At 28.2% G+C, this 25,560-nt stretch overlaps 1 protein-coding gene across 1 annotated transcript in view; it reads left to right on the forward strand.

Moving 5' to 3' along the window:
* LOC100198848 (MLX-interacting protein) overlaps positions 1–18,660 on the forward strand; it is a 53,597-nt gene extending 34,937 nt beyond the window's left edge. Inside the window, exons 11-18 of the mRNA XM_065807635.1 lie at positions 9,193–9,239; positions 11,968–12,024; positions 13,941–14,031; positions 14,370–14,469; positions 14,784–14,835; positions 17,626–17,703; positions 18,021–18,150; positions 18,227–18,660. Coding sequence (XP_065663707.1) covers positions 9,193–9,239; positions 11,968–12,024; positions 13,941–14,031; positions 14,370–14,469; positions 14,784–14,835; positions 17,626–17,703; positions 18,021–18,150; positions 18,227–18,363 — 692 coding nt within the window. The 3' untranslated portion in view covers positions 18,364–18,660. The remainder of the gene's footprint in view (positions 1–9,192; positions 9,240–11,967; positions 12,025–13,940; positions 14,032–14,369; positions 14,470–14,783; positions 14,836–17,625; positions 17,704–18,020; positions 18,151–18,226) is intronic.
* Positions 18,661–25,560: the final 6,900 nt, after the last annotated feature.

Below are 25,560 nucleotides of genomic sequence, written 5' to 3' on the forward strand. Positions count from 1 at the left end.
TAAAGATGATTTACAATTCCAAGGAGAAGATGAAGTTCCATTGGGGGAATAAACTCAATAACTTGTTTGACATCTTCTTGGTCAAACAATGGATTATGAACAACATTATGAAAATTTTTAGCGCACATTTTTCCATTCCCTTTCTCAATGAATGCTTTGTATTGCATCTTAATGGATCTGAAGTTTCTTGGAGTTCCCTGTTCTTTGAGGTCATCAGATTTAACATCACACCAACAGCAAGGGTGTTTGCTTGAGTGAGAATGAATGCCACAAATGATACTGGCTAACTTCATGTCACATGCAATAATGAAAGGCACATCAATTTTCCCAATTAAACTTAAAATTTTTTTGACATTTTCATAAGTTTCTGAAACATTTTCAGCAACAGCAACAAGTAGCTGACGCTTGGCACTTGTTTCTTTCCCGTGTTTTACAGTCAGTAAGCTTTTGTCATTTGAGGCTGAAGTTTTTGTGACATTTCGACATCCAACATTGGAGATAACACTCAAGCTGAACTTTAGAAAAGATCCTCCACCATCAATACCTAGTTTGATGAGAGGTGATGAAGTGATTGCTCTAACACTGAGAATTGAGTTAATAAAAATCTCCTAAACTCTTGCAATGAACAACATCCACTAAATCTTTAGTTTTTGTTGATGGCTTTGTAAGTGAGATTTTAGAAACTTTGAATAAACCTTCAAATTTTCGACCAGCCATTGTAAAATTTTCCCTAAATTTTGTTTCAACAATTTTTGCATTTGTAGTCTTGTTTAATGTTACAGCCAGTTCTTGCATCTTTTTATTTGAAAGACCAGTATTGATTTGAACTTGAACCATGTCCAAAGTAGTTAGAGAAGTTCTTGATATGCACTGAGCTCTGGAGGTACCTGGAGTAATAGTTAATGCTTTACCACTTTCTCTGCTCAACCTAATTGTGCCCTGTGGAGAGGATACCTTTTGAGTTATTACAGAGGACGCAAATTTTTCAGCAGTTCTTGAATCAGTTGCTATCATTTTCTTTAAGTTTTCATACTTGGTGGTTTGTGAACAAACATGTGTTATTCCTCTTTTGACTACACTGAGACAGTTTGAGCATAGTTTATCAAAGCTACTTGATGTTTCTTTTAAATCTTGATTGGTTAAAAAAGTGAGCTTTGTAGAATGTCCTTTTAGTTTGCCAACTTGGCAAATTAAACAATTACAAGAATCCAATCTTCTGGTCTTTGGTCTAATAATCACTTTGTTATAGTCATGAGGCTTGGGAAGAGGCAAGTTTCTATCACCCTTGCCATGCTTTTGTACCATCGCTCTGCAGGAATTGCATATGCCCAATGGAACTCTATCATCCTTAAAGTCAATAGAATTTCCAGAAAAATATCTAGTATCTTTTCCTTGATGAAATCGGTAATATGTCTGTCACATTTTGAAAAACAAAAAAAGCATACAGATTGCCGACAATCATGATGAGTTTTTCCTTTATATGGCATTTCAATGGTTAAAAAACTGATCTTTGAAAAATAATTTCAGTACAAGCTTGTGTTGATAAAAAATCTTTTTAGTTGTTTAGGTTTTAATTACTTCGAAGTTGCGGCTTTTGTAATTACTTAAAAGTAATTACTTTGAAGTTGTGGCTTTTGATTTTTAAATAGAAGAAACAAATTTGGTCAGAGCAATAAAAGATAGGAGGTCTAGGAGATACTTCAAAACAAAAAAAAAGCACAACAAGGTTATGCATTTTTGATTTATATAAAAAAAACTTGATTCTAACATTAATACTGAAATCATTTCATAAATTACCAACTAATTTTGAATATACAATTCAAACATAATTTTTACAACATGAAAAAAGTTGTTATTATATCCAATTTTTGTTCAATAATGTTTAGAAAAAACAACAAAGCAAACCTGTGGGTTTAACTACTAAAACAAAAAGAGGTTTTTATGCGTTTTAAATTCAGAACAACTAGAAAAAAATTTCTCTATGTGTTTTTTGCTCCTACTTTGGTACAAACAAGGTCAAAAAAAGCACTCTTTTTGCAGACAAAGTACACACAGATGTGATGTCTAACAACCATAGAATCCCATATCCACTAGTCACCTCGTATTGTTACTAGATTAGTTATTTAATGTAACTTTGAATCTTAAAAAGACATAAAAACCACAAAAAACTGCTACATTTTGGCCGCTTTTTCAAAGGCGAGGTTTCTACTTTAAGAGCTATATCTTTTCACAGATAAAAGATATCTTGCTCCTATTTTTTTTCCCTAAAAGATACATGCCAAGGCTTCATTCTATTAAATTTTGAAACTTCCATAGTCAATAATAAAGTTTTAATAAAAACGTTAAGCATCCGTTGTCTCTTTTTGAAGAGGTTTTAGTGCTATACTCTATACTTTAGGTCCCTGTACACAAACCACAAGTGTTAATGAGCTGATTTTTTGTCAGGTTATAGCCAACACATATATGTAAAGAGTTTTTGATATTTTTTAAAAACTCCATAACCCAAAAGTGAAAAAAAAACAAAATAGATTTACAACGGAGCTCCAAGTGCAATCAGTAGCGCAAAGAGCTATAAAACTTTAAATGTTTTTCTCCTAAGGCTATAGAGATTAGATTTAAATTTTTATATCTGGTGATACAAGAGACCTTGCAGATTAATGTCCAATAGGTCGTTTTTTTGGTCCTCAAAATTGAGGTTGGGACCATTTTTGGATAGGTGTGACTAGTGAGCTATGGTGTTTTGAAGTTTAAAATCTAATTTACTCAAAACAATAAAAATGTTGCTTGATCATATTTCTAGTGTGGTCTTCACACAAACACACACACACAAATATATATATATATATATATATATATATATATATATATATATATATATATATATATATATATATATATATATAAATACACACACACACACACATATATATATATATATATATATATATGTGTGTGTGTGTGTATTTATATATATGTATATATATATATATATGTATATATATATATGTGTGTATATATATATATATATATGTGTGTATATATATATATGTATATGTATATATATATATGTATATATATATATATGTATATATATATGTATATATGTATATATATATATATATATATATATATATATATATATATATATATATATATATGTATATGTGTATTTGAAAGATGACATCTTTTATGAGAGTATAGTATATAATTTTAAAAAATCAAGAAATACAGTTTCTCTCAATAGTAATAATTTTATCATATAAGAAATTTTTGCTGGATTATGGATACCAGCATCATCAGCTTGTAAAACATTACAATAATTTTTTAACTGTTCTAGTTTATATAAAATTGTTACTACTGACATCAGCGGTTGAATGGCTTCTTTTGTTTTTAATTTTAAAAAATGGCATTTAAAACATTGTTTTGACATATTGGTCTTCATCGAGATTAATCCCACCTTTTTGCGCAGAGCACATGTTATTTTGTATTTCTATTTTGGCCACCCTAATGTGTGTGTATATATATATATATATATATATATATATATATATATATATATATATATATATATATATATATATATATATAAGATATCACCAATAAACTGACCTTATTCGAATAAATTGTCAATACACACCAATAAGTTGAAGTTTATAATACAAACCAACAAGTTGAGGTTTGTAATACTTCAAAACTATAAATGGTGACCCCGTGCTGCAGCGACACATATTTGTTTGAGTTTCCTTAAAATATAACTTTGCTGCCAAGTTGTTGTAACTAAATACAATTTATATTTATTGTTTAAAGAATTGTCATTAACGCAAAATTAAAAATCAAAGATTTTAGTTTTATTATGTAATGTATATATTTTATTTTATTATAATATAAAATGTATTAAACTATATATAAAAAAAATAAAAAAAAAAAGAATTTTTTCTCTTGAAAATGAGAAATTGTTTTTTATAGACAGTTTGTGCTTTTGTTTGATTCTGCAATTTAACTAGCATTTTTGCAAAGCATAAACACAACAGCCCTCTAAAAATAGTCCCATAACTGACATACTTTAAAGATAAAAAAATTTTATATTGTAGTTTTATTTAGCGATTACTTAATTGAAAAGTATTTCATATTTTTCTGAAAATGCAATCTAGTTGTTTTTTTATTATAAAAATAAATCAAAACTAAAAAAATGATAACAAAAAAAAATTAAAAGTGATTGAATCTTTAATTTATTTTAAACATATATGTATACATAATAGTAATAAAATTGCTTTGTCAAATGTGTAATGTCTGTAGGTCTAATACATTGTATATGTAAATGTTTGCAGTACTCCCACACTTATTACTGTTTTAAAAATGGTAATAATGTTATACTTATATTGAAACTCATGGGAGTTATTTCAATTGATAGTGGGGAGTAATTTTATGGTTACCTAAATTATATTTGACATGTATAAATACTTCGGAAACTACTTTTTGCACAGCTTTTGTCCTTTTTCAACCTGGCTGAGGATAGGACATTTCGGAGTGATTGCTTTATTTACCCAGCTTTGCATTAATACTGTCGTGAAATAAATAAATGAATGTAGAACACTTTTAAAAGTATAATTATATATAATTTAATGTGCCATGAAATTATAAATAATTATACTTTTAAATAGATGTCATTTCAAAATTTGTCATTTAGTTATTTGTGTAGGTACTAAAACTGTTTAAGTACATTTAAAAAAATACTATCTACATTAATAGAAACTAATTATTATAAAAACACATGAATTGTTTTATCATAAAACAAGTTTGTATTGATTTTAAAATGTTACAAAAATGCAAAATATGAACTCGATACTCATAATTAATTTAGTTTTTGAATTTTATGATTGTTAAAAACCATTTATAGGTTAATAATTTTTCTTATGAAAAAATATCATAATACGATTCAAATATCTACTTTGTTTTCATAGCAATTTTGTTAGAGTTATTATGCAAAATCCTTATATGATTGCGCTCAATTAAATTGAACTTGTGCAAACATATAGTAAATATAAAAATATATGTCAAAAAAGTAAAAGTTGCTAAAAGGCCCAAAAATGGATTGAAAAGTGCCCATATTTAAATAAAAAAGTGAAAAGGCGCATATATTTAAATAAAAAAGTGAAAAGCCCATGCAGGAATCCTGCATGGCCACCACGCCCCTGTATATATATATATATATATATATATATATATATATATATATATATATATATATATATATATATATATATATATATATATATGTGTGTGTGTGTGTGTGTGTGTGTGTGTATATATATATATATATCCATATGTATATATACATATATATCTTTTTATTTCATTTCACTTTCTCAAGGCCATGAAGGCCACTACAGTCGAGGAGGCTACTTTTAGTTGTGGTTAAAATCCTTTCTCAACTTTCAAACTGCAAAACACGCACATTGACGATCAAAGCCACTGGGTGAAGAAACAAGTTGAGTGCTGTACTACCAAGGATCATGGTAGGAATCGAACTCGGAACTTCTCGCTTATGAGGCGAGCGCTCTACTACTACATCACTACCACATATATATATACACTACCATTCATAATTGAACCCGTCATTTTGAAAAGGGCACCAGTCCATTTATTCAAACTTTTCAGGATCAACAAAAATAAGTTTATTAGAAAAAATGGTGCTAAAGAAACTAAATATAAGAGTAGATTAAAAAAAAATCATACATAAGTCAGGAGTTTTATTTATTAGAAAAAAACAACATATAATACATATACTATTAATTTAAATTTATGGACTTTTCGAAATGAGCACTTTTTATATAAAAATCCAAAGATTATCAGAATAATAATGATTTATTATTACATAAAACAATTATTGTTAGTTAATCATCACTTATTTCTTGGAATTCAATGTTTGCCAAAGTTGTTGGCCATGCATCTCTGTATAGAAGTTTTGGTACTCTTCTATTGAATATGGAATATATTTTTCTATTTTTTTCAAATCTGATTTTTTTTTTTCATTAATAGACAATTTTTCAACATATGCAGGAGTACTACTTAATGGTAAGATTGGCCTTGTATCCATCCTTTGTAATAGCTGGAAATTATAACTGACTAAGCAATCTATGGATTCACGTGTTGTCACTAAACCTGGCATGGTCTTAGAGAGCGTGTGATTTTTTAGAAATACCAAAAGTTACTTTTTTGTAATTTGGCAGGAATGAGTGACCTCTTTTTGGTATTTAATATTGTATCTCATTTATATTGCTACCTAGTTCAGCTACCAGTGATAAAAGTATTCTTACCATAACATGATTTCTATTTTAACCGTCACAACCATCAGAAAATAGGTGCAGTTTTTTGGCTTCGTTGCTAATAATTTAAAAATAAAATCCAGTACAAAGGTACATACTTCGTTGGAATCTTTATTAACAACTCCTTCACAATATGAATAAAATACTGGTTTACCAGTTTTAAAATCATATATCCAAAACTCATATAGCCGTAGTTAATGTAGACAAAATATTTCCTGGACTGGGATATGTGGAAGTAGCAAATTTTGTATAATATCAAGTTCAATCCCATACACATTTGGATCGTTTTTACACTTAGTTTCAACTTCCTGTATTTTTTTGTAAAATTTATTTGCTTGTCTTTTGTGGATCTCAATATCTGCTTGATAGACTCTTTTTGCATTGTCACTAAGGTGCTGGTTTTTTAGTTTAATTTTTAACTCTTCGCACAGTCCACAGACATCAATTTGCTTTCTGCCAAACAATAAACTAAAATTTTCTTGGAAATATTTAAGGTAAGACTTATATTTAACAGGATGATCTGGATATTTTTGTTTGTATAATGTGTGCATAATTTTCACATTGAGTTTTTCATCCAAATAATAAGAGGATGTATCTTTACTATAGCTGTGCAGATATTTAACTGGAAATGATTCAATATGCTCACGTACTTTTGTTAATGTATCTCCAGGTAATGCGTTGCATCATAATCCTTGAGATTTACCTCTAATCTATAGGCTGCTCTTTTTTTTTTTTTATGAAAATGCATAAACATCTAACTTGTTTCATAGAAATTCCATGCATACTGCAAAAAGCTTTCTTGCTACTTTTTTTTATCACACCTTCAATCTTAGTGTGATAAAAGAAAATTCTTTTTTCTTTTATCACACTAAGATTGAAGGTGTGATAAAAAAAAGTAGCAAGGTTCTTCAGATCTAAATTGTCTTCTCTCTATTTCCTTCTTTTCAATCAATGACTGCAAGTATGTGTCTTGGGCAGTTTTACTATCAAATTTGTTAAACTGAATTGTATTTTCTATAACATTTTCAGATACAAGCTCCATACATTTTGCATTACATCTGTAAAGAAAGAAAATTATCGAGGTAATATTAAAATAATAATATATCAAAATGTTTTATCTCTAATTATTGGTGGTAAAACATAAGTAAGCAAAAATTTGAGAACGAATGTAGTCTATATTCTATATTATAGAACAAAAAACTAACCTGCAAGAAGCATCCATCTGCCTTGGTGCCACTCATTTCTTTTGTGGTTTTTATAAGCTTCTCCAGCAGCTTTGGCTTTTTTTTCTTTCTGTGTTTATAATTTCCATTGTTCCTTATACCAGACACTCTTTTTCTAGATCTATATGCATTTTCAGGAAGCTTGCAATTTTCCATTTTTGTTACAAATAAAGTAAGATTATGTCACCTCAGTTGTGTTTCATTTCACTTGAAAAAGGCAAAAGTCCGGGACTTGTGCCATTTTCAAACAGACTTTAATTATCATTTATATTTAAAGTTGACTTGTGTTCAAACAGACTTTAATTATCATTTATATTTAAAGTTGAATTAAAAAGTGAAATTTGAAAAAAGTATGACTTGTGCCCTTTTCAAAATGATGTGTTCAAGTATTCGAATGACTAAATTTTTAAAAAAATGCTATTTTTTAATTTAAAAGCAAGTCTCAATTAATAAATCAAACTTAATTAATTTAAAAGCGTTCTGATTCATAGTTTAAAGCTATTAATTTTTCCTTTATTTCCATGTTGTTGTAGCGCATAGGGTTATTAGTTGTGTCATTTATGAGGCGCAAATGTCATATTTGCATTTGTCGAGGGTTCTAATCCTTTTAACAGATATTTTTTTCAATGTTTTATTTGCTTTGTAGACATTAGAAAATATCAAAGTTTCAAATTTTTAAATAATTAAGTTTTGAAGTAATTAAAATTGAATTAAGTAACTTTGAAACTTTAATTTTTTCTAAATTATTCATAGTAAAACACTTAAATTAAAATAAAAACATATTAGTTTTGAGCTTTTATTTTTTCTGGTTTATTTTTTATTTATTTATTAAAATTTTTATTGTTTTAATTTGTATTTTTGTATTTTAATTTTGTATTTCTTTTTTAGTTTTCATTTCTCTTTCCGGTTTATAGTTTATTTAATTTTAGTTTTAAATGCACTAACTTAAAACATGCAAAGAGATGTGGCCAAGTTGTCAAAACAAAATACTGTATGTGTGGTCATATAAGGCATGTAACCCATGTCTTTCCTGAGAAAGCTTGGATATATATATATATATATATATATATATATATATATATATATATATTTATATATATTGTTTAATATAGTGTTGTATTAAAATAATACAGTATAAAACTCTTATTTGATGAAAAGTGCTCCATGTTAACGAAATTTATATAATTACATAAAAAAAGTATCATTGTAAAATTTTATTTTATCCATGAATTTTTTTGTATAATTGGAATTAATTTAGCGTGAAAATGGAGCTAACATGTTCAAATTATTGTTGGTCAAATTAAATACTTTATGAAATATATATATTTAAAGAAAATAACAAAAGAACTATTGCAATTTTCATGTAACGTAAGTTAACAAAAACATGATAAAGTTTTGTTTTTTCTAGAATATGCTAAGTTTTTTAATAATAAATGCGAAAGAATATTAAATGTTACGTCTTTGCATTTAAAGTTTTGAATAACGATGCTTAGTTATAGCACATTAGTTAAAGCACACTACATGCATTTACTAAAGTTCTTGTGCTTTTTCATTAAGTTTTTGTTTACAAAATGAATTACGTCATTAAGTAATTTATATAAAAATATTTTTATGTAAATTTAAATCTCAAATAAACTTTTAAGGTTCACTGCGTCAATCCAATGAAAAGTTACCAAAGATAATAGAAGAGGTATGAGTATGAGTTTTAAAAGTTTTTTTAAATTTTAATTTTAATTTTTTAAAACACTTTAATGAAATTTTTGAAAAAGTTATTATCAAAAGTAACAGAATAAATTAGTAAGCATGAAAATAATTGTTTTAAAGTTTTTTTTGTAATAATTTTTATATTTTCTAGAATTTGAAAAATGTATACATGGAAGAAAGTCTTTTTTGTGATATAATCTGTTCAAATTATTAGAATTGATCATATATTTTAAATCTTAAAAAATATTATTTTTAAAGAGTTTCTTCTAGTTTTTTTTGACATATGTCCTTAGAATTCTTCGGAAATTCCATAAATACAATTCTTAGAAAAATAATTTAGTCAAGTACACAATAAAAATGTTTTCCATGAAAAAATTTTTATTGTGTACTTGACTAAATTACTTTTATCTTGCCTAGTTAAGCATTTGTATAAACATACATATATTTTTTAAATTGTGTTTATAAAAATGTTTGTTATAAAAAATAACTTATTGTAAAAAATAAGATAAACAATGCTGAAGATGTTGTATAAAATTAGTTTAGTATTGTTGCATGATCAAGGCAATAAAGAAAAAAAAAAAACATTTTTGTATGATCAAGGCAAGAGACAGTATGATCTAGACTGCAAAGTTTCAGGAATGTTTATGATAAATCATAGTTTTTTTTTTTTTTTCTTTCAAATATTCTGCAGAAAACCTTAGAGTTTTTTTTTCTTTTAACTCTGAAATTATAAAACTTGACTAAGAAAGCTTTGCAGTTTCAAAGAGAACTTAAGAACAGTACTAACTGTGATGTAGAACAGGGACAGCAGCATGTTTTTTTAATCATTCTGTATGCTTAGTTTTCTTCTTTTTCCGAATCTTATATCACTAATACTTTTTTATTTTAATGCATTTCTAATTAAATAAAAAAACAATCTGTCTTTCGAATATTGTAAAATTAATTATTAAATTATATATTAATAAATTCATGTTTTAATTTTGCAATCAGTTTTCTTTTTTCTTCACCACAATACTTTCCCCTACCCATAATTTTTTTTAAACTGAATCAAAATTCTCAATTACAAAGAATATATCATTGAAGGATAACTAATAGTATACCAATAAATGTCAATAATGTCCAATAAGCAAAATGCGAATGCAAATAAAACAACAGCAAACAACAGATATGTTGTTTCAAAAAAACAGATCTAAATATAAATTTTGAGGACTTAAACACCAACAACATAATGCAATGCTTCCAATTAATGTCATGATGATAATCCTTATTAACAATCACACCACAATTATGTAAATGATTAATAATTGATTTTTAAGATTAAGCTTTAAGATTTAAGATTTTTAGTATAAATGATGATTTTGCTAAAGATTACTATTACTTTGTACACAACTGTCATTAATAATGTTATTGATAGCAGACCCCTCAAGTTCATGGTAATAAAATAATTGAGTTCTAAGTTTTGATATAAATGATGCTTTTAAAAATTTGGTTTATATTTTTGTTAACACGGTTATTATGTGTGTTATTGCATTAGTATTTTACATAAATAAAAAGTTACACTAAATAAATAATTTGTTTAAAATAATCAACTTGTTATAAAGATTAATTATATTTAAAATAAACAAGTGAGATATTTCTAAAAACTGTTTCCATTACAATAACTTCAAAAAACTATTTATGGATTGTCTATAAATAATGCAACGCAAAATTTATTTAAAAAACAGAAGTAGGAGATCTTAGAAGGAGATCATAGACTCTTTTATGTAGTGATTTTTATTAAACCTAATGGTTTTGATTTAACTTTTGATTTAACTTAAGGCTCTGCGAGGGAAAACCTTTGATCTTTTTTATTTTGTTTATTAGTGATATTTAGCGTTGCAGAACAGTACTAACAATAATAAGAAACAATAAATTGTTTTATAAACACTAATATGAACGAAAATATACAAAAAATTTTTGACCATACAAAAAAAAAAAAAAATTGATTGCAAAAATAAAAAGTATGCATACAACAATGAAAGGCCTCAGAATGGAAAAAAAACATTAATGCTAATGTGTAAACATAATTTGTGTAGTGATTAAGTAATAAACATCTCCTCAGAGTCGTGTCTATTATTATGGGCATTTCGATGAGGATCAGCACTAGTAACTAGTTTATCCCGTCAGGCAAACGTCATTGCCACTTATGCTTTACCCCACAAATTACACCTTACTGCAGTAAAAAAGGATTCACTGCAAATAGCCAAAAACCAACCATACCCTTATTAAAAAAAAGCTTTAAATTTTGTAAAATAAAGTCAAAAAAATCAAAAATTAAAATTGATAAATATTTTTATGTCTGTAATTATTAAAGTTTTTTTTGTAAACATTCCACAGATTAAACATAAAAAGGGTAAAGCTTTAGAGCTTTACCCTTTTTAAGAGATAACGGAAAGAGTTACATAGCAACAAAGAAAAGATGCTAGTTCCCTAGTTCCCTTTATATGAAAAGACTAACAGTCTAAAAAGCAAATAAAATAAAGTTTATTGTTTACTAACATTAATTGAGATTTTCATTAAGTCTTTTTGGGGAGACTAAGACAATAAATTCATGCATTGGTGACTAATCCAGTCCCAGGTCCTCAAAAGTATGATAAAGATTATGGCTTTTGTCATACACTTAAAAATAAATATTTTGCTATAAAAATAAAAAATATTTTTTTTATTTTATTTAGGAACAAAAACGCAAGTTGCATCTCACTGCTGAACAAAAGAGAAGAAGCATTATAAAAGTAATTTTATATTTCGAGTAAATCTAATGTATTCAGTGAAGGGTGTTTCTAATGTATTCAGTGAAGGGTGTTTCTAATGTATTTAGTGAAGGGTGTTTCTAATGTATTCAGTGAAGGGTGTTTGTTAAGTAAATCTAAATCTTCTACTTGTTCAGTTTTAGCAGAAATTTTGGTTTAAACTGTAATGAACTAAAACTATTATAAAAACATTACCCCATTTTTAATGATCAAATAATTTAGCACCATTGTCATGTCCCTACCATCATCCTTTCACTTTATTGTTTTTTTTTTAAAGTTTAGATTTTCCAATCTTAGGCAATTTCTAGACTTCAATCTATTAACTGATTTTTATCTCATCAAAGAACATGGCTCCAACAGCATTCTCAAAAAATTGTGCAAAGGTTTTACTCACAACTACCTTTAACCCTGAAAATATGCGACCTTTGATCATGTCATTTACATATACCCTTATTCTTATATAATTTATAAAAAAAATTCTTAGGTCTGTAATGATTGTTGTCAACTTAAAACTACTACTGTAGCATGCTCAGTCCATCCTATAAAAAGATTAAGCTTTCAATAAAAAGTATTCTTGATGAAAATATGTTGTAAAGGTTTCTGTGTTTTTTTGACGGTTGGTATTTTATAATAGGTGCTTGGGCATAAAGGGTATACTTCATTTCAGATGACTGGGAACAGATCAATTTCAGTTTCATGTTTTAAGTTTGATGAAAGGCATTCAAATATTTTTCAGAGTTTTTTAGAATGTTGTTAGTGGAAGTTGTTTAGTAGAAACTAAAAAAGATTGAAAGATCACAGCCAGCATAAAAACAATTTAACAAAAATAAAAACAATTTTCAATGAACCAGAGTGTATTTGAAAATTTACTGTTTGAATTAAAATAAACTGGACACTTTTGATCAAGAAAGAAATTTAACAAGCTTGTCTTATAGGTAATGTTCCAATACGCTGCAATTCAACTTAAAAAGTTTCTATCCTTGATATGTTTAATTGCTACTTCACCTTTCTCCAATTTTCTGTAAAGGATTTGATTTTTTTAATCTCGGACAATGTTTTCTTAAAAAATTGCTAAGATTTACATAGCTTCTCACAGGTTCTAATCCTGCTTTTATGGTAAGCATTTTTCACAGGTTCCAATCCTGTACAGTGAATCAGTGAAGAGTAATGTAGGCGCATAGATTCCTTACCCCACTAACAACAACAGAAGTTAAAAGATTGTTTTTAACTGACATTTTTTCAAATGAAAGAAATACTCTTGCTGAAAAACATAGGAAAAATTTTGCAGAAGAAATATTTCTAAAATATTAAAATGTCTGTACATTTTCAACTTTTTTAAATTTATGTTGCAAACTGGTTGTATGAATATATATGCAATATAGTTGTTGCATGTCAGTTTGGCTTTATATTGGTGACCATAAAAAAATTAGTTTGATGGTTAAATGTTTTTCTTTATTACATATACATACATTCTGTAAAATCTATACAGTATGCATAGATTTACAGAATCTATGTATATGTAATAAATAGAAATTATACACATGGTAAAATCTATACTATATATATAGATTTACTATATAGACTGTATAGATTATACAGTATGTATAGATTTTACAGAATTTATGTATATGTAGTAAATCTTGCGTCTTAATGACATCACATCATGTAACTAGCATTAATTTCAATAAAATCTATATAAAACTTGTGATTTACTGGAATATTTAGTCTAATATTAATTTGCTTTTTTGTTTGTGTAAAAATCTCTGTTATACTTAGATTATTCTGCCCCAACCTGAATCTGTATTTGGTCTCTGTTATAAATACACTTTTTTATAAAACTGTAATATGTGCATTAAATGTAACAATCATTTTTTGTTAATAAAAATGGTTTGTTATAGAATGCTTTTGAAGATTTGGCTGCTTTGTTACCAACTTCTAAAGATACCAATCAAGCTAATAAACTTACAAATGCATCTATTCTGCAGAAAAGTATGTCACTTTTCACAATTGTAAAGCTCTTTGTTAGTGCAGATCATTTATAGATAAAATTTATTTTAAATTATGCAATTACAATTTTTGTGAAAACATAATAAAGCATTAAATTTACAAAATTGTACTATATTATTATTTATACTATATTACTATGATATTTTTTTTTAATATTATTCTCCGATTTATCTATTTATGCAGGAAATAGTAATTTTAAAAAAGGACTTTCATAGATTATAAAAGATTATCAAAATCAAACTATAAAAAATAAATTACTAAAGAAACGAAAGTAATTGTTTATTTTTAATTCACTCTCAATGATTGAATTTGTTTTTAAGCATGTGACTATGTTAATGAATTGCAACAAAAGAAAAAAGCCCATGAGTTTCGAATCAACCAATTGAAGCAAGAGATAGAACAATATAAGATATCAATTACGTAAGTAACTAATTTTTATCCAAAAAAACAAACAAAAAAAACAAGGCAAACAATGTCTAAAACTTTTTTTTAACTAGATAATGAATGATAACTATTTACATATAGACAAGATAGTGTTCAATTTTGATACATTGCAAAAAATATCTGTGTTTAAATTAACATAAATTGTTTTTGGATAATATTTCCATCATGTTTTTGGAATAGTTTTTAGATTATTAAAAGAATAAGTGGAAAAAAAAAAAAAAAAAGATTTGCAGTTACGAACTCTAAAAAAATGATTATCATCAGTTGAATTAATTTCAATTTTGTTATAGTGAATGTCAGAACAAAATACCAGAACTAAGCTCTTCAGAATTACTCCCTCAGGTTTGTTTTTGAACAAATATTATTTGTAATGCTAAAGTTGCACAAATATTTTGGTGTGTTATAACATATTGATTTGATTTATAACATTTATATCATATTTATAACTTATTTTTAACATATTAATATTTAAAGTTGTAAACATTATAGTAGTAAATTAAGATGAGTTGCTACATAAAAGAAATTTTTAATTTTGTAAATTTTTAAAACTTTTTTTGATACTTTTTGTTTTGTAAAGTCTTCTCAAGACCCTTCATGAACCCTAACTTCTCTTGAACCCTAATTGTTTGTGAACCCTAGTTTCTTGTGAATCCTAAGTTATGAATTTATGACCTGTTTTATAATATGGCTTCAATCAGATCAATGAAAGTAAATATATTACTTATTATATTTTACACCAACAACTTGTTTTAAAGGATTCAAGGCTATTTTTGATTAATCATATTTTATATACTTTTTGAACGAAAAGTAAAGGTCTTCTCTTTAAAACATCATCTACAGGAATATTCTCTTTTTTGTATGTGAAGTTTAAGTATGGCTTTTGGATGGGTATCCATAATGCTTTTTTCTTATTTAAATATCACATAACTAAGCAATTATTGAATAAAGCTTGATCTATAAAATAGGCATTAACTTGTTTTACAGATCAAGACTGACTTTTTTTATTGAAATACTACTTTTAGAAAGATTACTATTCTAGGTTTTCAGGCTTTTTCTATTCATACCCGCAATTAAATTGTAGGCTATATAACCAAGTTTTCCTTCTTTTTCTCTTACCTTTATCACACCTGTTATGATTAGGACAGGGCATCTTTACAAAAGTTAATTAACACCAATATAGCTAAGTTTTGTTTTTGGTGGGTAAAAATAGATTTAATCTATTTCCTACTATTATTATTCTAAAACAGGTTCGTGGTTAGTTAAATGCATGGTTGTTTAATAAAAGAGCTAGTAATATCATTTTTTCAAAATTGCACCAACAAAAAATATAACCAAAAGAATTTGGTTGTTATAAGCTATCTTCTATTCCTTTATGGTCAAAATTTGATTTGAGGCAAATACTTTTTAAATTGATATAAAAACTCATCTTGATTCGAATAGAGGACAGTTTGTATGAGAATGAGTTTTGTTAGTTGGAACACAAGATAATAGCTCATTTAAGCAGCGATCATGGTAGTATTTGTAGAATAATGTAAGTGATACTTAATAAAATAGTTAAAATATGATAATATTGATAATATATTAATTATATAATAAATTGCGAAAGCAGGTTTGTCTCGATTTAAGCTTATGAAGTCTAAGGTTGAGTATTCTGCACAAGTGCAGACGAGAGATTTCTTTGATAATAAAAGGTAATCAGAAAAAAGAGGTGAGCATAATAAAAAAATGCAACCTTAACAGATGCTAATTTATTATTCGAATAGGTTTCCATAAAAAGTTAGTAATAAAAAATAATTCAAGAAGTCATAAAGTAGAAAACTCATTGAGAATTTTACCATCAATTTGTTTATTTTAATTTTGTTTTTTTTAAACTTAAAATCAAAAATCAATAATATTAGTTTATTCTTTGATTGTATCTAAATAAGATTAGTTTCTAAAAGTTTCAAGCAGGTTGGTTAAGCCATGATGTTCATTTGACTATCGAAGTAAGTTCACGACTTTAACATATTTCCGTACTTTTTATGCACATTCTAAATTTTTAGCATTTAAGTTGCAAGCCTCCACCTGACGCAGCAAGCCCAACTTCCCATATGCAAATTGCTGTTATTACTGAAAGTCACTGCTCCACTCACTCAGCTTCTAAAATATTTTTTTAACGTCATATAACATCTTATTAGGGCTTTTCTTTTATTTTTTTTCTGATCATAGGCAAGTCTTGTTCTCTTTATATTTTTTCTGATCATAGGCAAGTCTTGTTCTCTTTATATTTTTTCTGATCATAGGCAAGTCTTATTCTCTTTATATTTTTTCTGATCATAGGCAAGTCTTGTTCTCTTTATATTTTTTCTGATCATAGGCAAGTCTTATTCTCTTTATATTTTTTCTGATCATAGGCAAGTCTTATGCTCTTTATATTTTTTCTGATCATAGGTAAGTCTTGTTCTCTTTATATTGCTGTATACTGTTACTTCATTAGTTTTCATAGTAAATTTATTGGTTCATGGTTCAACCATATATCAGTTAGTTTCAAAATATGCTATATTTTGAAACTAACTTTTGCTTCATTGTGGAATAAAGATTTCTATACAGTCCTAAAAATCTTAAAGTTCCTGCATCTTTGTATACTAAAGTATTTTTTTTTTTTATGTTATGTGATCTTGAATGTCTTTTTTGCCGGTTTTTTGTAAATAGTATTTATAAATATAGATATACCCCAGCCAGCACAAACACATCTTTTTAGAATCTAAAATGTTAACACCTTTTAGACGTCTAAATTCAGATAACTATAAGACATCTGACTGTATTCATCTTTGAGACGACAAACAATAGCTGTCTAAAGCCATATAAAAGATGACTACTATTACATGTCTTATATTTATTCGAATTTAGACATCTAAAAGGTGTTAACGTTTTTGATGCTAAAAGACGTCTAAAAGACGTGTTTGTGCCGGCTGGGATATTTTTTAAATGTATAATATCTAAATTTACATCTTTGTTTTGGAATTTTTTGATTCATTATTTTATAATTATTTTATATAGTATATATTTTTGTATATGCATTGTAATTGCATTTGATTTTATTTATGTTATGCTCATAACGTTCTTAGATGCACAAGTTTTGTTTTTTTATAGAAAGCTTCAGACAGTGTAGAAAAAGATTTCGTTGCATTCTGCAAGGAGCTTATCTATGCAAATCCAAAATCCTGGATTGTATCTTTAATTATTATTAAAAATCATTTGAAATATTTTGTGTGGGTGTTATGCATATAGCATAGTATTTTGTTTTGGTTGTTATGCATATAGCATACTATTTTGTGTGGATGTTATGCATATAACATAGTATTTTGTGTCGGTGTTATGTATAGGACAAATGTATATTTTGTGTTAGTGTTAGGTATATAGCATTAATGATTAAAGAAAGTATACTTTGTATAATAAAAAGTTCACGCATAAAGATGTTAATTATATTAAATTTAATCTTATTTATTTAAAATCAATTTATTATCTTTAACAATATTTAAAAAAAGTTTTGTCAAATAATGCGCCCATTGTTTAATTCTTATAACAGCACCGTCGCAACAAAAACTGTAGATCAATTTGTATCTTCAGTTATGACATGGTTCGAGAAATATTTTATGCTTTCAGCTATTCGTACAAGTACGTTAGTTTTTAATTTTATGAAAATGTTATTACTTAATTTGGTTTACATTGATATACAATGTTTGGTTTACAGTTGTGTTGAATACGTTAACAAAACTCAGTACAAGCACCTCGTTACTAGATGATCCGAGCTGCTTAATCGAACTGGTAAACGTTGCTGTCAGAGAAAATGATCCGACTTTAATTCCTTCTATTTCTACGAAACGATAATTTTATTTGAAGTTGCACGAATCCTTTTTTTAACCGTTCTTTGATTGAACTTTTTTTTCTAAGTTTTATATTTTTATAAAAATTATTTTAATATTTATATTGAAACCACTTTGTTTTTTTTTGTTGAGATTTTTTAAATATTTTATTTGTTATGGTGGTCTGACTGATAATTTTTTTAAAATCTATTTTAAATGGTAGTGGTAAAAATGAATAACTTTTTTAAAATGTAATATTTTGAAAATACATTTAAGTTAACAAATATATTTAGATAAAATCTATTGTTAAATTAAAAATAAATTTTTACGATTTTAGTACGCGTACGCGAATATGATTTTGTAATACTGAGCACGCAATTGTAATCATCGTTCGTGCTTAATATCTTACTCGTGTTTTTGGGAAAACGTTTTTTTTGTCTTTTTATGGATAAATTATTTGGTTGTTACAACGTCACAAACGCTAGAGGAATGGTGACCTATGTCCTTCTTCAATTTTGCATATCGCCGTTTTGTAATTAAAGTTTGAAATTACGAAATTTAAATTAAGTTTGGCACTTGAACATATTACACATTTAAAAATAAAACTTATTTAAAAAAAGAAAGAAATGAGCTGACTTGCACGTCGGGACATTTCTTTTTCTTTGAACTTTTTAGCTTTTCAAGTTTTATTTTTTTATAGAAAATAGTCGACAAGATCCTAGACTACCTATAAATAACATTAAAAGTTTGTAATTGGTTTTAATGCATTTTATATTGCTTTTGTTAGGTTGTGTCTTAAAGGCTAACGTGCCTCGCTATCGAGGTAAGTTGATCCATGGATAGAAAACAAGGGCAAAATTAATTTTCATTATTATTATTTTTTTTTATTTTAATTAATTTTTTTTTTAATTAGTTGTTTAGGTGCTCTAAAAAGTCCTAACAGTCTTCTCACAGAGCACAGCTGATTATCATTTAACCAGAAAAATAGCGCCTCCTTTCTTACCTGTGATGCACATTCGACCAGAGCCGGCTTCGAACCACAGACCTCCGGGTCTGATGCCAGAAATCTGACGACTACACCATGACTACATTTAATTAATTGATTTTTGAAGTGTGCTGGATCTTAGTATGAAATTTTGATTACAAAGGTTTATTATTAACCCTTATAAAATTTTTATTTTTTACTCCAGTTTTGGTGTTTTGTTTTCAAACAATTTAAAACGCAAAATATTATTATCAGAAAAGAAAACAAGCTATTTAACAAAAAAAAATTGTTGATATCGGTTTTAACATATCGCCAACAATAATCCCTCCACAAATTTTTTAAAACTTGTTTTTTCCATTCAAATTTTGATTCTGGTTGTCATAGCCTCGTTTATTTCTAGAATCACCGCGTGGAATCACCATAGTTCTCTAAGGAAGCGTGATTTTGGAGTTAAGGGTTGAGAGAAAAAAATAATTCGTGACAGTAGTCAAGTCAAGGATGCCCTCGGACTTAGGTATGTGAACCAAATTTAAATTGAAAAAAAAACACTTTTTCAAAAAAAAGGTAGGGGAGAGTCGCCCATTATGGACCGTCCCCTTTTATGGACCACCGATGAAACAAATAAATGCGATTTTATTTTTAAATTTTGGAAACGTAGCATTAAAGAGTGACTTCCGTTCAGTTAAATCGCATTTCAATGATGGCGGTCAGCAAGATTACTTCAAAAAGGTAAGTTAGTATTTTATTTGGTTATTTTTTTCTAAAAGTACACTCGCTTTTTTGTGTGTGTCATTTTACAAATAAATGAACCAGGACAATGCTTCTATGCTAAATGGAAAGCTTTTTCATTTCATTTCTTACTAAATACAAGCGTGTTGCTCCAAATGACATCGTTTTGGTTTTATTTAGTAAAATTAGATGCCCATGTGGTTCTCCCAATATGGACCAACTGCTGTCCCTAAAATGGACCAATGGTTCAAGATGGGAAACTGTAGTCCATATTGGGGAACATAAATTCTTATTCTCTTGGATGTTATTATTTTATCATAGGCTATTAATAAATTAAATTATCTTAATCTTATGTTTTATTTTAATCTTTGATTATTATTAGTATTTGAAATTTGAATAGACTATAGCCAGACTATAGAATCTATAATAGATTATAATTATTTAATTATAGTAATTATAGATCTACTAAGTATTTAATATTACTATAATTGACCTATTAAATTTAAATTAGATAATTATATAATAATATAAGTTAAGATATAATTATAAGGCTAAGGGTCTAAAAATAATTAAGAATCATTATTAATATTATAGTATTATTATAGTTATAGGCTATAGGCCTAATGATTAAAATTAAATTAATAATAATAATAATAATAGCCTATTAATAATAATAAATAATGATAAATATTTATTAAGTATTATATTTGTAGTGGTAGATTGTAGTGGGTAAATTTAGACAAATTTATTTTTAAAATTTTGCCCTGTCCTACAATTTATTTCAATCTTTTTTTTTTAATCAGCGGCTGCTGGACTAATGATGATCTTCAACGTGCTATTGAGTCGTACAGAAATGGTGATATTGGCTTAAACAAATGTGCAGCCACGTACGGCATCCCCAAAGCAACTCAAAAGAGGCATTTTGATAATGCTAACAAGTTTGCTAACGGCTTTAAAAAGCTAGGCAGAAGTACTATCCTTCCTGCGGAACACAAGGGTTTAAATCACCCATTCAATAAGGATAAAGGTCAATCTGGGAAAAAGATTGAGGCCATTCAGCTTGCCATTGACAACAATGTCATAATGTTGTCACTTCCACCTCACACAACACACAAACTGCAGCCTCTGGATAAAGCTTTTTTTTAAGCCCCTTCAAGTCTACTACGACCAGGAGGTGGAAAAATGGCTGAGACTAAATCCAGGACGTTCAGTGAGTTCATATTAGGTGGCCAATCTTTTTCATCTGGCATATGCAAAGGCTGCTACCATGTCAACAGCAATTAATGGTTTTGCATCGTGTGGAATTTGGCCATGCTCACGAGATGTTTTTAAACCTCAGGATTATGCGCTATCATTCGCTTCTGAAGCAGGAGACCGCGAGACCATGCTGTCTTCACTACTTACATCAGGGACATTACCAGCACAAGCCCAGGAAGCTTCGATACCAGCATTGGTATGTGTAACTAGACCAGCACAAGACCAGGAGGGTGTGCCACCACTTCCAGGCATAATGGATTAGATGGTTCCAAAACCAACAGCTTATGTGACCCACCCAGTGTCACTGGCTGTTGAAACGTCCCATCCCAAAACAGTTTTGCCACAGGTGCTGGAAAATTTTTTGCTCGTCCCAATTTACTCTGATGGGAAATGTTTTTTTAAGTCAGTTGTTGTGTGCACCAGATCTTCAGTCAGCTCAGCGATTAAACGGCAAGCTGGTCAGCCCACTGCTTCATCTGAAGGAAACTGCTATGGCTGACTCACTTCGTAATCAGCTTGTTAGCCATTTGATATCTAATTTGGAAATATTGTCTGTTGACATGCACGGGGATGCCTTAAATGCTGACCAACCCCAGCATCTTCACTTTAACTTGTTAGAAGAGCGTATTGCTCACATTGCCAAAGCAGACTCGTTTTTGGGAGAATGGGAGATAATCAGATCTCTCGTCTTCTGAAAACGAAAATTGTGATTCACAATGCAAACAGGAATGTGCTGATGTATGGTGAAGAACATAGTGGTAACCCTTCACAGTGAAGTACACCATGTTTGAAAATAACTCTGGGCACTATGAGGCACTAATTTTTTACACCCGGACTTTGTCTCCAATTCAGAGACTGGTCCCTGTTCTTCCCCCTAAAGGGTGCAGGCAAAAGGAAGTGTCGCAAAGAACAGTCAGAAATTCTTACTTCAAGTCCATATAAAAAGATGTTCCTACAGGAAAGTCCAAAAACAAACACAAAAGTTAAAAAGTCCAAAAACACAAAAATAATTAAAGAAAAAGTAGTAAAGATATGTAAAAAACCCAAAATGAATTCAACAACTAGTACCAGTATTTTAAATGAAAGTCCATGGCTTTGTTTTATGTGTGGAGAATGTAACATAGAAAATATGATATGCTGTCGATCCTGCAAAAGATGGGCACATGAAGAATGCGCAGGAACTTCAGATTATGACTTTATTTGTGAACTTTGTAAATAAATTTTGAAATATTATTACACATCAGTATTCATGTTTTTGTGCTAAATGTTAAAATAGTAAAACACTTTATAAATAAAACTGAGTGTATGCATACATGTGCATGAGACTGGTAGAATTAGAATCAAATAAATGGTGGCTGGCTTAAACTTAATAACTTTTTTTTTTTACAAAAAGGACATCTAAAAACCTGTTAAAAATTAGAAGCTTACATACTCTTGAGTATTTATATTCTAATAATTCTATCTTTAGTGTGTATATAATTTGTTTAAATGACCAAGTCAAACCGTTTATAACTAGTCCATAATAGGAACCTTAATGATCCATATTTGGAGCACAAGCTTAAAGTACCCCCAATATGGACCACTTACGTTTTTGACACATTTTATAATTATTAATAAATCAACCACTACAAGCTTCATATAATATGTTCAGCTGAAGGTAAGAAGTGGTTTACAATATAAAAGTTAACTTATTTTTAAGCAATATAATTTAAGCAAAAGTGAGTGAATTATACACTCTGCAACAAAAGTGGTCCATAATCGGCGACTCTCCCCTATAAATAATCAGTTTTAGATGAACTTACATTTATTTTTTGCTAGACTTTGGTTTTTAGTTAGGATAAAGTTGTATCTCTTTACTTGACCTTAAGCTATCATTGATGCCTCTGATACGAGCTTCACAGACCTTTCCATTGATTGTAAATTGTTGGGTAAATCCGTTAGAATAGGTTTTTTCGAGGTTTTCAAAGCATTCTTTAACTCAAGTGATGAAATTAGGATAAAAATTTGAGGTTTGACCTCAAATGAAGAAACATCAACTAAACCACTCCATGTATCAGCGTTAAAGTTAATAGGCATAATTAATTTTGCTTTGATTTTTGGTTTGACTTCAGGATTTATTTCTCTTAATTGCCTTACGTACAAAACTTGCTTAATAGTTTGAGGCCTTATATCTTTTTCATCATCTTGCAACATAGAATATAAAAATTTTTCTTAAAGACAGCAATAAGAGTTTCCTTGAAGATTTTGAAAAACAATTTGTTGTATATTGTCTGTCTTATTTTTAACAAGCTGTATTGTCTTATGAAGAAATCTAGGGGCAATATATTAGGACTATATACATTGTAATTGTGCATAGCTCATCTGTAGGATTTTTCACTCTCGCATAAATTATCATTATTCTTAAAGCTAGAGTTAACCATCTGATATGGTAAACAGGTAGTGGTTTTTTCATTAAATATTTTGGGCACATAAAACATTTAGATATAGTATTCCAATATAGTATTCGTAAAGTTTACGTTAATTTGTACTAAGATCGGATAAAATATTAGAGCTTACGTAGGAGTCAATCTCTAAATGAATTGGAACAAATTCAACTATTGGTAAATCATGCAAATCACTTGCAGAACTTTGTACTTTTACCATCTACTTCAGCCATGAGATGGCGAAGTGGTAACTAATTTTGGTGAAGTACACATCCTATTAAATGGATTCATCAGTTTAAGAGCCTTTTAAATGTCACATTTAAGTCATTATCTTAACCAGTATTAGCAGAAATATTATCAAGAACAATAGCTTACAAACTACTAATGCTGTTATATTTTTCGAGTATTTTTATTGTCTTGGTTTCCATTGTGATTTCTGTTCCATTTGTTAATTCAATATGAATTAAATATTTCCAAAAAAAACGTTCTCTTTCTTTAGTAAAAGTTAAGTGATGTTCATCCTTTACTGCTCTACTATTAATAGGTTCAGCATTATGATCATATCCTAATATATGTGCTAATATATTTTTTGTCTTTTTTGCTATCTACTCCAATAACTTTCAAATGAAAAACTTCTGAGCTGTTACCTGTGATGCACATTCGACCAGAGTCGGCTTCGAACCACGGACCTCCGGTTCTGATGCCAGAAATCTGACGACTACACCATGACTGCATTTAACTCATTGATTTTTGAAGTGTGTTGGACCTTAGTATGAAATTTTCATTACAAAGGTTTTTCACTAATCATGGTTAAAATACGTCTTGAGAGCATTTAACAAGAAGTTTACGCCTCCTTCCGTACCAATGTCGCTTGTTGGGCTAGAGCTGGCGTTGAACCTGAGACTTCTGGGTTCTGAGCCAGAACTCTAACCACTGCACCACGGCTGCTCTTCCACATCATCTCCATCTATTTCCATATCATTAGTCTCACTGATCATGATCAGTGAGACTAATGGTATGGAAATAGATGGAGATGATGTGGAAGAGCAGCCGTGGTGCAGTGAAAAAATAATGATTCAGAAAAATAAATAAATAAATGTAACCTATTTGCTTCATTCACAGAGACATACATAGTCCTTGTTATAGCAACCTTTAGAGCAACCTTTGCATCGAACACTTCTAAAGAGTAATATGTATAATAAAATATTATGCCATAAATTGAGAAGAAATAAAAAACTATACAGCTGTATAAATTTGTTGGCGGCTTAGTCACAAATTTGTTTGAACAAAAATATTGTTTAATATTAAGGCATTAAGTTAACAATACATTTTAAAAATGTATTATTAACTTCAAACCTGTCATCGCAATTTAAAAGAGGAAGTTCGCATCTGCATGCTGATATATTAAATAACTTGAAAATTTATTTTCAAGTTATTTGATATATCAGCATTTAATTATTTTCTAACCAACAAATACTATTTTTATATTTTGAAGATTTAGATCTTTCAGCTACATTTACATTTTGAAATGATTTTAGTACCTTATTTCTTTAAAGTTTCTCCTTCATAAGTGGAAGATTTGGATTCACGTTTCTCAAAACTTTTTCATTCGTTTTTAAAAGTATTGCAGGAGAATCATTTTTTTTTTCACTTGCAATTATTTCTTTTTTGACCTTATAAGCATATTGAATAATCTGTTCATATGTTGGGAGTTCACTAACAGATAGTCATTTGGTTGCCTAGCATATTTTTCACTTTGATGTCTAGTTATAATATTATGTACTAATTTTCTTCTTGGTCGCCCAGATCCACATTTTGCATTCATTTT

The sequence above is a fragment of the Hydra vulgaris genome, chromosome 10 (genome assembly GCF_038396675.1).
Source record: "Hydra vulgaris chromosome 10, alternate assembly HydraT2T_AEP".
Classification (NCBI taxonomy): Eukaryota; Metazoa; Cnidaria; class Hydrozoa; order Anthoathecata; family Hydridae; genus Hydra; species Hydra vulgaris.